This window comes from Peromyscus eremicus, chromosome 5, assembly GCF_949786415.1.
Source record: "Peromyscus eremicus chromosome 5, PerEre_H2_v1, whole genome shotgun sequence".
Taxonomy (NCBI): domain Eukaryota; kingdom Metazoa; phylum Chordata; class Mammalia; order Rodentia; family Cricetidae; genus Peromyscus; species Peromyscus eremicus.
This window is the reverse complement of record NC_081420.1, coordinates 2,135,949-2,147,951: the sequence shown is the minus strand read 5'-3', so window position 1 is coordinate 2,147,951 and position 12,003 is coordinate 2,135,949. Positions and strand designations below refer to the sequence as shown.

Below are 12,003 nucleotides of genomic sequence, written 5' to 3'. Positions count from 1 at the left end.
TGAAACAAAGAGTTGGTTCTTTGAGAAAATCAACAAGATAGACAAGCCCTTATCCAAACTAACCAAAAGACAGAGAGAGAGCATCCAAATCAACAAAATCAGAAATGAAAAGGGGGACATAACAACAGACATTGAGGAAATCCAGAGAATCATCAGGTCATACTTCAAAAACCTCTATTCCACAAAACTGGAAAACCTAAAAGAAATGGATAATTTTCTGGATAGGTACCACATACCTAAATTAAATCAAGACCAGATAAACTATTTAAATAGTCCAATAACCCCTAACGAAATAGAAACAGTCATTAAAAGTCTCCCAACCAAAAAAAGCCCAGGACCAGATGGTTTCAGTGCAGAATTCTACCAGATCTTCAAAGAAGAGTTAATACCAATACTCTCTAAATTGTTCCATACAATAGAAACAGAAGGAACATTACCAAACTCCTTCTATGAGGCTACAATTACCCTGATTCCCAAACCAAACAAGGATACAACAAAGAAAGAGAACTACAGACCGATCTCCCTCATGAACATTGATGCAAAAATACTCAATAAAATACTGGCAAACAGACTCCAAGACCACATCAAAACAATTATCCACCATGATCAAGTAGGATTCATTCCAGGGATGCAAGGATGGTTCAACATACGAAAGTCTGTCAATGTGATACACCATATAAACAAACTCAAAGAAAAAAACCACATGATCATCTCACTAGATGCTGAAAAGGCATTTGACAAAATCCAACACCCCTTCATGATAAAGGTCTTGGAGCGATCAGGAATACAGGGAACATACCTAAACATAATAAAGGCAATTTACAGCAAGCCAACAGCCAACATCAAATTAAATGGAGAGAAACTCAAAGCAATTCCACTAAAATCAGGAACGAGGCAAGGCTGTCCGCTCTCCCCATACTTATTCAATATAGTACTTGAAGTTCTAGCCAGAGCAATAAGACAACATAAGGAGATTAAGGGGATACAAATTGGAAAGGAAGAAGTCAAGCTTTCCCTATTTGCAGATGACATGATAGTATACTTGAGCAACCCCAAAGATTCCACCAAGGAACTGATACAGCTTATAAACACCTTCAGCAACATAGCAGGATACAAGATCAACTCCAAAAAATCAGTAGCCCTCCTATATACAATGGACAAAAAAGCGGAGAAGGAAATCAGAGATACATCACCCTTTACTATAGCCACAAATGACATAAAATACCTTGGGGTAATACTAACCAAGCAAGTGAAGGACCTATATGACAAGAACTTTAAGTCCCTGAAAAAAGAAATTGAAGAAGATGTCAGAAAATGGAAAGATCTCCCATGCTCATGGATAGGCAGAACTAACATAGTAAAAATGGCAATCTTACCAAAAGCAATCTACAGATTCAATGCAATCCCCATCAAAATACCAACACAATTCTTCACAGACCTGGAAAGAATAATACTCAACTTCATATGGAAAAACAAAAAACCCAGGATAGCCAAAAGAATCCTGTACAATAAAACAACCTCTGGAGGCATCACGATCCCTGACTTCAAGCTGTACTATAGAGCTACAGTAATAAAAACAGCTTGGTACTGGCATAAAAACCGACATGTGGACCAATGGAATCGAATTGAAGACCCTGACATTAATCCGCACACCTATGAACAAATAATTTTTGACAAAGAAGCCAAAAGTGCACAATGGAAAAAAGAAAGCATCTTCAACAAATGGTGCTGGCAAAACTGGATATCAACATGTAGAAGGCTGCAAATAGATCCATATCTATCACCGTGCACAAAACTTAAGTCCAAGTGGATCAAGGACCTCAACATAAATCCAGCTACTCTGAACCTGCTAGAAGAGAAAGTAGGAAGTAGTCTTGAACACATTGGCATAGGAGACCACTTTCTAAATAGAACACCAGTAGCACAGACACTGAGAGAAACAATCAATCAATGGGACCTCTTGAAACTGAGAAGCTTTTGTAGGGCAAAGGATACGGTCAACAAAGCAAAGCGACAGCCTACAGAATGGGAAAAGATCTTCACCAATCCCACATCTGACAGAGGACTGATATCCAGAATATATAAGGAACTCAAGAAATTAGACATCAAAATGCCCAACAGTCCAATTAAGAAATGGGCTATAGAACTAAACAGAGAATTCTCAACAGAGGAAACTCAAATGGCTGAAAGACATTTAAGGAATTGCTCAACATCCCTAATCATCAGGGAAATGCAAATCAAAACAACTCTGAGATACCACCTTACGCCTGTCAGAATGGCTAAGATCAAAAACACTGAAGACACCTTATGCTGGAGAGGATGTGGAGCTAGGGGAACTCTCCTCCACTGCTGGTGGGAATGCAAGCTTGTACAACCACTTTGGAAATCAATATGGCGATTTCTTAGAAAATTGGGAAACCATCTCCCCCAAGATCCAGCTATACCACTCTTGGGCATATACCCAAGGAATGCTCAACCACACCACAAGAGCACTTGTTCAGCTATGTTCATATCAGCGTTGTTTGTAATAGCCAGAACATGGAAACAACCTAGATGCCCTTCAACTGAAGAATGGATAAACAAAATGTGGTACATATACACAATGGAATACTACTCAGCAGAGAAAAACAATGACATCATGAGGTTTGCAGACAAATGGATGGATCTAGAAAAAATCATCCTGAGTGAGGTATCCCAGACTCAGAAAGACAAACATGGTATGTACTCACTCATAACAGGATACTAGATGTGGAACAAGGATGACTGGACTGCTACTCACATCACCAGGCAGGCTACCTGGAAAACAGGACCCCAAGAAAGACACAGGGATCGCCCAACGACAGAGAAATGGAATGAGATCTACATGAACAGCCTGGACAGGAGTGGGGGTAGTGAAGGGCGAGGGTCGAGGGAAAGAGAGCTTGGGTGAGTGGGAGATCCCAGCTGGATCAAAAACAGAGAGGGAGAACAAGGAATAGGAGACCATGGTAAATGAAGACCACATGAGAATAGGAAGAAACAAAGTGCTAGAGAGGCCCACAGAAATCCACAAAGATACCCCCACAACAGACTGCTGGCAATGGTCGAGAGACAATCCGAACTGACCTACTCTGGTGATGGGATGGCCAAACACCCTAATTGTCGTGCTAGAAACCTCATCCAACTACTGATGGATCTGGAGGCAGAGATCCATGACTAGGCCCCAGGTGGATCTCTGGGAGTCCAATTAGCGAGAATGAGGAGGGTTTATATGAGAGAGAATTGTTGAGACCAAGGTCGGATAAAGCACAGAGACAAATAGCCAAACAAACGGAAACACATGAAATATGAACCAATGGCTGAGGGGTCACCAACTGGATCAGGCCCTCTGAGTGGGTGAGACAGTTGATTGGCCTGATCTGTTTGGGAGGCATCCAGGCAGTGGGACCGGGTCCTGTGCTCATTGCATGAGTTGGCTGTTTGAAACCTGGGGCCTATGCAGGGTCCCTTGGCTCAGCATGGGAAGAGGGGACTGGACCTACCTGGACTGAGTCCACCAGGTTGATCTCAGTCTGTGGGGAAGGCTTTGCCCTGGAGGAGATTGGAATGGGGGGCGGGCTGGGGGGAAGGTGAGGGGGGGCGGGAGGGGGGAGAACAAGGGAATCTGTGGCTGATATGTAGAACTGAATTGTATTGCAAAATAAAAATTAAAAAAAATAAAAAAAAAATAAAAATAAGTAAGTAAGTAAGTAAGTAAATAAATAAATAAATAAATAAATAAATAAATAAATAAATAAATAAATAAATAAGGGGCTGGAGAGATGACTCAGTGGTTAAGAACACTGATCTTACAGAGGACCCGGGTTCAATTTCCAGCATCCACATAGTAGCTCACAACCATCTGTAGTTCCAGTTCCATAGAACCCGACACCATCACACAGACATACATTTAAGCAAAACACCAATGCATATAAAATTTTAAAAAAGAGAAAAAGAAATAAGATCCTCTAAAATCTGAAGCTTTTTAAGTGCTAACATGAGGCCATGCAAGGCAAATTCTACACTTGTCCTGGTGTTGTGAGCCAGAGCCAAATCGCAGATACAGTAAAACATATATTGTATAAAGTTACATACATGGGTACAAGGAGTGTAACAAAAACAATAATGAGTTTTGTCTTCATCCCTAAAAACAACTCACTATGTATTTGCAAAAATCCAAAATCTGAAACCCTAATACTTCTGGTCCCTGTATTTTGGATAAAGAATATTCAGTCTGTGCAGTGCCTGGCATCTCTGGTCCATCCAGACAATCAAAACAAGATCCCATGGGAGTCCTACCATTTTGCCCTCCTAGGGGATTCTAGAAAAAGGTAGATGGAGATTCCCAATGGAGAACCCAAGGCAGGGGTTTATTATGTTTCTGGAGTTGTCTATAGTGTTGTGTCTAGTGAGTGGAGAAAAAGATAGACCTCCAGGCTCAGTTGTCAGTCTGGGAGCTATCTGGAAAGATGTTAGCTTGTCTACTCACCTTTCTGTAGATTGCAAATATAGTTCCAATGGAGGCCAGGCAGTCAATGTTTGAAGATCCATCCAGTGGATCAAAGCAAACCACATATTTCCCCTAAATCACAGAGAAAAACACCCAGTCAGCACACCTGCCCATGGCCACACCTGCTCTATATTAGAACCACATGTGACTGGTATTTACACTATCAAGAGATTTAGACCCATGGGCCTGCATTTCTGTGTCCTCAAAAGCCGTTTCTCATGGGCACAGCTCAGCAGGAGTCTGTTATGTGTCTGGTGTGTGCTGGAAAAAAAAATTGGGGTCATTTACTGCAAGGCTCAAGTGGGTGAACCAATGTTCAAGCTCAAAAGCACAATACATGGCAAACATGCAATAAGGTGTGGCAAGTGCTGCGTAGATAACTTAAGTAGGTGAGTTGACAGAAAGTAAGCAAAACTAACGTCTGATGTAGACCTGGCTGGGATTAAGGAAAGCACACACATAGAGAACTTGGCAGAAGAATGCCAGGCAGGCAGATCGTCGATTGTTCCTGGTAAACAAAGTAGGTTAGAATACATTCAGGAACTAATATGCAGGAGTGATAGATCATGGTGGGGAGGGGTGAGAGCCATATCAGTTGAAATTTAAAGCTGAAGACAACATATGTGATGTGGGTTGTGACAAACAGAGGTAAAGGGCTTAATAAATTTGGCTTTACTCTATCTTTTCAGTCCTTCTTCCAATTACAAAGAAATTACACCCACTGACCCACCCACCCCATCCCCTCTGCTGCCCAATTCCCAATGTGTATGACAAGGACCAGTAGGTCAGCACAGAACACAGTAATTTTTGCTTCTCTTTTGCTATGATAAAACACTCTAGCCCAAACCAGCTTTTGGAGGAAAGAGTTTATTTTAACTTACACCTCCAAGGTCACAATCCATTATCAAAGGAAGCCCAGGCAGGAGCCCAAGTTAGCAACTGAAGCAGAAACATAGAGGAATGCTCCTTACTGGCTTGCAGTCCTTATGGCATGCTCAGCCTACCTTCCTATACAATCCGGGACCACCTTCCCAGAGATGGCACCATCGCCCACCATCGCCCACCTCTCACATCAACAATAAATAAAGAAAATGTCCAGACTTGCCCATGAGCCAATCTGATGGAGGTAGTACCTCAAATGTGGCTCCCTCTTCCCAGGTGACCCTAGTTTGGGTCATGTTGACAAAAATTAACCTGAATGATACTGTGATTGAATGTTTGCTAATTTTTGGTCACTAGAAAACTTCACTCTTTAATAAATTGTTGTGAATTCAGTGGATGTAAACCTTTCTGATGCACTGGCTAACTGCCAAGAGCACAGGATCATCATGAACTGTTCCCTGAATTGGTCTGTTTTGTCATGCATGGGAAGATCCACCTCCGTGGAGGAATCACAGACCTCTTGAGGACATGTGTAATGACGGCCATAGATAAGAAATAGTGAAGGACTGAATCCGAATGCATTGTGTAGCTCTTCCCAAAAAGAAGACAAAGATGCTAAGGCCTGTTTAATGATGCACTAGATGGCGTATACCCCAAAGGACATGAGACCACGTAAGATTTCCAACTAAAGAACTGAGAAACTCTGTTTCCAGAAAACAAACGTCCTAAAATAGAAGAAAATCCCAGAAAAAGACTAAGCAAGATAGCCTGTCTCTCAGCCCAGTAGCACCATCTACTGATGAAGCGGGGCACTGCAGCCCACCCTGGACGCACCCTCTTCTCCTTGGCTGTGATAACTGCCTCTTTATTCTCTTCCGAGACTAGGACACAGGTGCTGTAGGAGGACTGAAGCATGTTGATGACCAGGGAATTGGATAGCACGTCCAGTTTCTTCACCTCGTCTCCTGTCACATTCACACTTCCTGCAATTCCATACCTAAGAAGACAGGATGGATTAAGTCATTGAAGGAGTCTTAACTCCAGTAAAGAACTTCCAGAGCCCAAACCAACAGCACACCTACCTGTAGCATGAATCTTAGATGGTCTTATTAATAAAATCAAACCCGAGGCAAGTTATTGGGGTGAAATGCTGGATGGTCAGAGAGACAGAACAAGCCACAGCTACCTCACCTGGCCAACTTCTCAGCTGGTCTTGTTTCCTCAGACTGGAAGCTTCTGTGTCCTCATCCTAATGGCTCTCAGCTGAACTGCTGCTCGAAGTCTGAAAGCTTAACCAGCCAAATGCTTAACCAGCCAAATGCTTCTAGTTTCTGGTCCTCACGCCTTATATACCTTTCTGCTTTCTACCACCACTCCCTGGGATTAAAGGCGTGATGAGTCACCATGCCTGGCTGTATCCTTGAACACATGGATTTCTGCCTCTGGAGTGCTAGGATTAAAGGCATGAATGCCACCATTTTCTAGCCTTTGTATCTAGTGGCTGTCTGTTCTCTGACCCCAGATAAATTTATTAGGGTGCACAATATTTTGGGGAACACAATACCACCACACCTACCCTCCTTTCATGCCTCTGCCATCTCCAAATTATAAATATATAGGGAGTGTGCTATGACTCAAAGTGGCAATCAACATTACTTCCTTTACACCTTGGGGACATTGTCATAGTTCCTTGGTCTGTCAGGGAGATTGACCAGATTCAGCCTCACTAAAATGCAGACCCCTGCTTGGCACTTGCAGCTAGAGAGGATGGGAGAGCTCCTAAAATCAGACACATCATGATAACTAAGGGTGCCATAGCCTTTCAACTATGGAACATCAAGCTTCAGCTTTAGGCACCCACAGAGGCTTGAGCTTTAGAACAGTAATATACAGCCATCCCCTTCTCATGCCTCAACCCTTCAGGGTGTTCCCAATAGCCTCAATCTCACCTTACTCTATGTTACTTTAATTTTGTCAATTTGAAACAAACCAGAAGCACCTAGGAAGAAGGAACTTCAATTGAGGGATTGCCTTGATGAGATTGGCCTGTGGAAATGTCCATTAGGCATTTTCTTTATTATTGACTGATGTGGGAGGGCCCAGCCAACTGTGTGTGGTGTCACCCATGAACAGGTGGTGGTGCTGGATTCTACACACACACACACACACACACACACACACCAAAAAAAAAAAAAAAAAAAAAAGTGGCTGAGCAAGCCATGAAGAGCAAGCCAGTAAACAGCTTTCCTCTCTGGTTTCTGCTTCAGTTCCTGCCATAAGGTTCCTGCTGTGAGTTTCTGTTCTGACTTCTCTTGCTGTTAGGCTGCATGCTGTAAGATAAGATAAACTCTTTCCTCCTCCAAGTTGCTTTTGATCCTGGTATTTATTACAACAGGGGAGCTAACTAACCCACACTCAGAGCCAGGTACTTATATGGATGTCAGACGTGTAAGACCATCTTGTTAGAACAGCCTCGGTGTCTCACCTCCCATTCCAGCAGTGAGACTGTCAAATCCTGCCTGGGCTGCTCCAGTTCCACCAGCATAGACACCCTGCTTCATCTGACCGGTTCCACCCCAGGTAGCCGTTCCTCTCTTTACCTCTCTGCTCCTGCCATCCCCAAAGTGTGATGCTTTCTATTTACCTTCCTAAGCACCTTAAGAACCCTCCATGTCCTGTCTATACACCAGGCACACCTCTGTGGTACCTTCATGGTGAGGCACAGACTGATTGTGGGAGACTTCCATCTGTATCATCTACCTGCTAAGGACAAGAGCCACATCTTGCTATCTGCATTTCCATAGTCTGTGCACAATAAGTGTTTGCTGCGCAATGGAGGAAGGATGGCACAAAAGCCACTTACCTCTCTCTCTATTTTAATTTCACTTATTTGTTAAAGAAATCCTCAGATGATGTGAGCAGGTGGCTTAAGTTGAGAACCGCTGATGGACTCTGACTGTGGCAAATGTATCCCCTCTCCTTCCTAACTGACAGCCTCCCCTCCCACTTCACTCCCATCCAGAATTTGATGTATGGTATGATGAGCCTTGGGAAAAAACCCTGGTGAGAGGCTGTTACCTCTTGGTTTAAAACAGAAGCATTCAAGCCAATAACAACAGGAACAATAAAATTGAGTTATTTTGCATCAGGATCACAGCCTCGTGTGTAATAATGAGTCTTGAGGCAGCTGCTGCTGAAGCATGAAGAGCTGGGCAAATGTCCAGCCTGCAGCCCATAGGCCACGTGCATCCCAGGATAGCTATGAATGTAGCCCAACACATCTGTAAACCACAGTGTGCTGTCATAATGCCAAAAGGCTAAACACACCTGCATGGGACAGTGCCGGGACAGTGCCAGGACACCTGCAGCCCTGTCTCATCAGCTGTGGCTACTGTCTCTCTCTGGAGGAGCAGATCCAGGGGCCTAGGGCCCAGTCTGACACCATTTCTAGGGTGGTGACTGCCACCTAGTGGTCAATCTCACATAGCCCGGGGTTCAAATTTCTTCCAGTCTGGTCTTGGAACCATGTTAGTTAAGTAGAGGCATTTCTTGAGTATTTATCACAGGCCTTGCACTGTCAGAACTGTCATCACAATAACTTACTAACCCTTACTACAACCCTGTGAATTGGAGCAGTTAGTACCTCCCCAGTTCACAAACAGGGAGGTCTTAGCAAGAATAAACCATTGTTCACAGCCACAAGGTAAGGAAAACTAAGTTAAATAAACCACTTAATTATCTAGTCCCTAAGACCCCTTGGTCGCACAGGGAATCACTGAGAAGCAGTTTGTAGCAGATATATGAGAGCTCTCCCAAGACAGCAGCTGTGGAGCTGAGAGGCTGAGAGGCCTGCACAGAAGAAAGGTAAAAGTGTGGGCAAAAGTCCTGACTGGTCATAGGCAACCACCCTAATTATAGCAGAGTTGGGACACAGGAGAGGCAAAGATGCTATCTAATGTCACTCAGGGTGATCGTCACACATGTAGGCACCTCACATTCTGGAATAGTGTTCTTAAAGGCAGAGCTTGGCCATTCTGCCAAATGAGATAATAATACCGTTTATCGAATCCATGGGCAAGAGAAGCAGACAAGCATCTTCAATGTGGATCCCACTACTAGTCCTTGACACTCATATAATAAGCTCTTTAACGGTTTTATGACTGCATTTATGATATGAATGCTGTCACAGTTTGGGGTTAAAGGTACCACACTGTTAAGAATAAATATTCAAATGGGTGGAATTTGTTGGCTCTCCTTTTGGGGTTTTTCCCACCCCACCCTCCCAAAACATGTAGGTCCATTCACCTTCCAAGGGGGGCTTCACTGGAATAACTGCAATCAAAATGGAAGTCTAAAGGAAGATGATTTCTTTTCATCGTGGTTTAAAACCAGACCCCTGGCTATGGCCACCAGCAGCTCCAGCATGAATGCAGCCTCATTCTGCAAAAGAGAACCAATCGAAGGCACTCTGCTCTGCCTGCCCCAGCCCAGCATGTCCAAATTCCCACACACCACGTGAAGATGAAGAGAACAGGTTCCTTCCATAACCGGCAGGGTCCCGTAAATCTGTGTTCTGGTGATTTCTACCCCCACCCTACTGGCAGAAGTCGTGACAACCAAACCCTTATATACGAAAATAGCATCAAACACATTTTAAAGTCCCAGTAAGAATCTGTTGGTGCAAATATAAGTCATGAGAATTCAATATAGGTTTTGAGGCAATAAACCACTGTGTTACCATTACAGTCAGTGGTAACGGGGGGGAAAAAATCTCACTTCTCTCCATAGCTTGCCACTAAGCGTTTTTTTTTTTTCCCTTTTCTGGCAAAATATGCCAAAGTCTGTCTTATCAAAGCAGACACAAAGGACTTAAATGCAGTATCCTTAGGGCACAAAAGGCAAGTCAGCTTTGGACCTGGGTTCTACCGCAAGCACCGGTGGCTCCCACACTCTGACCTGGGCCTAGGGCTCTGGGCAAATGTGCCTGTACACGCTCTCCAGGACTCACAGGTTAGCCAGGCCCGCCTTGCGCACAGCCGAGGAGATGGCTTTGATGGCAGTCAACATCGAGTTGAGCAGCTGTGTGAGCTCCCCGGTCCCTTTGGCCTGTCGCCCTTTTTCCATAACGTAGCGGGTCAGGGTGAGCATGTCTGTCTCAAAAGGGCTTCTGTCCGTCATTGTGGCAGGTGAGACCTCAGAGCCTCTTTTCCTCCTTACAGGAACCCTTGCTTTCTTGGGGCAGCAGCCTCACCGCCTGCACGCTGAAGAGATGGCCTTGCTGTCTGGGCCAGGCCCCAAGGGAAAACGGCCCCAGCCCATGTGACTCAGATAGCTGGGCAAGCCCTCAAGGAAACCTCCCTAGCCTCCCTGAGGGTGGCAGCTGCCAAGGCGCAATAAGCAGGCTGTAAATAGAACAGCGCTGCTGGGAAGGGCTGCCTCATTCTCTACTTGAGCTCCTGTTTTTGAAGATCCCAAGAAGCCACGATCAGCCGCAGGTGAGAGGAAAGAAAAACAGGTAATAAAAATGACCCACAAAATCTTCTTATGTGGACACAAAAGTGTTCTCTGCAGATAGCTGCCACAGGGCCTCATTGTTAGTCTCAGATGGCAGATTGGCAGATACCTTGTCTAGGGCATAGGTCACATAACTAATGGCAATCCCAGGATGACTGTACAAAGGTTCCTTCGGGTTTATTTCCATTAAGCATGTATGGCAAGAGGGCTGTCCGTGGGAGGTACCCAAACCTGAAATATAAATATGACATTCCTAGCAAAGCGTCTAGTCCCAGGGTTGATTTATTAGTTTAGCTGGATTTTTATTTTTATTTTAAAAAATATTTCTCTATCTGAAAAGAAACATCAGGGCTGGAGAGATGCCTCGGCTGTGAAGAGCACTGGCTGCTCTTGCAGAGGATCTGGGTTTGATTCCTAGCACCCAGTTTGGTGGCTCACAACCATCTGCAACTCCAGTTCTAGGGGATCCAGTATCCTATTCTGACTTCCAAGGGCACCAAGGAAATTTGTGCATGTGTTTTTTTTTTATTTTGTTTTTCTCAAAGACCATAGATTTGCCAGTCTGTAGCTATGACATCCTCTCAAGTAGTCAAAGGTCCCTTTCAAAGCTTTATTCTGGGGCTGGAGGGATGGCTGGATGATTGGATTAACTAGTAAAGTGCTTGCCATATAGGCCTGAGGACCTGAGTTTGTATTCTTCAGGACCTATGTTAAAAACCAGACATATTGGAGTATACCTGTAATCCCAGCTCTGGGGAAGAAGCAGGAGCAATGGGGCCTTGCTGGCCAGCCAGTCTAATCAAATCAGTAAGCACTGTGCTCAGTGAGAGAACAGCTGCATTTAAATGGTACAAGTTCAAGTTGCCTACATGGTCTGTGACGGCAGCTGCTGACCTTTGCAAATGCCGAAGTTTTGGGGGGGCACATGACAGAGTGTAAACTTAGAGCAGCTGTGGTGACAGTCCAGAGGCAGGGTGACAGCTGCCCCTCACAGATATTTCAGGACTGCCAACATATTAGTGACAGAGTTATTGGTGACCTGGTTGTGTTCCCTGGAAAACACTCACAAGTCTAAGTGG

At 44.3% G+C, this 12,003-nt stretch overlaps 1 protein-coding gene across 1 annotated transcript in view; it reads right to left on the bottom strand.

The window, feature by feature from the left end:
- The window catches only part of Fbp2 (fructose-bisphosphatase 2), a 36,594-nt gene extending 25,916 nt beyond the window's left edge, over nt 1-10,678 (bottom strand). The window contains exons 1-3 of the mRNA XM_059262760.1: nt 10,419-10,678; nt 6,245-6,407; nt 4,508-4,600 (exon numbers count right to left, since the gene is read on the bottom strand). Coding sequence (XP_059118743.1) covers nt 4,508-4,600; nt 6,245-6,407; nt 10,419-10,588 — 426 coding nt within the window. The 5' untranslated portion in view covers nt 10,589-10,678. The remainder of the gene's footprint in view (nt 1-4,507; nt 4,601-6,244; nt 6,408-10,418) is intronic.
- Between the last annotated feature and the right edge of the window lie 1,325 nt (nt 10,679-12,003).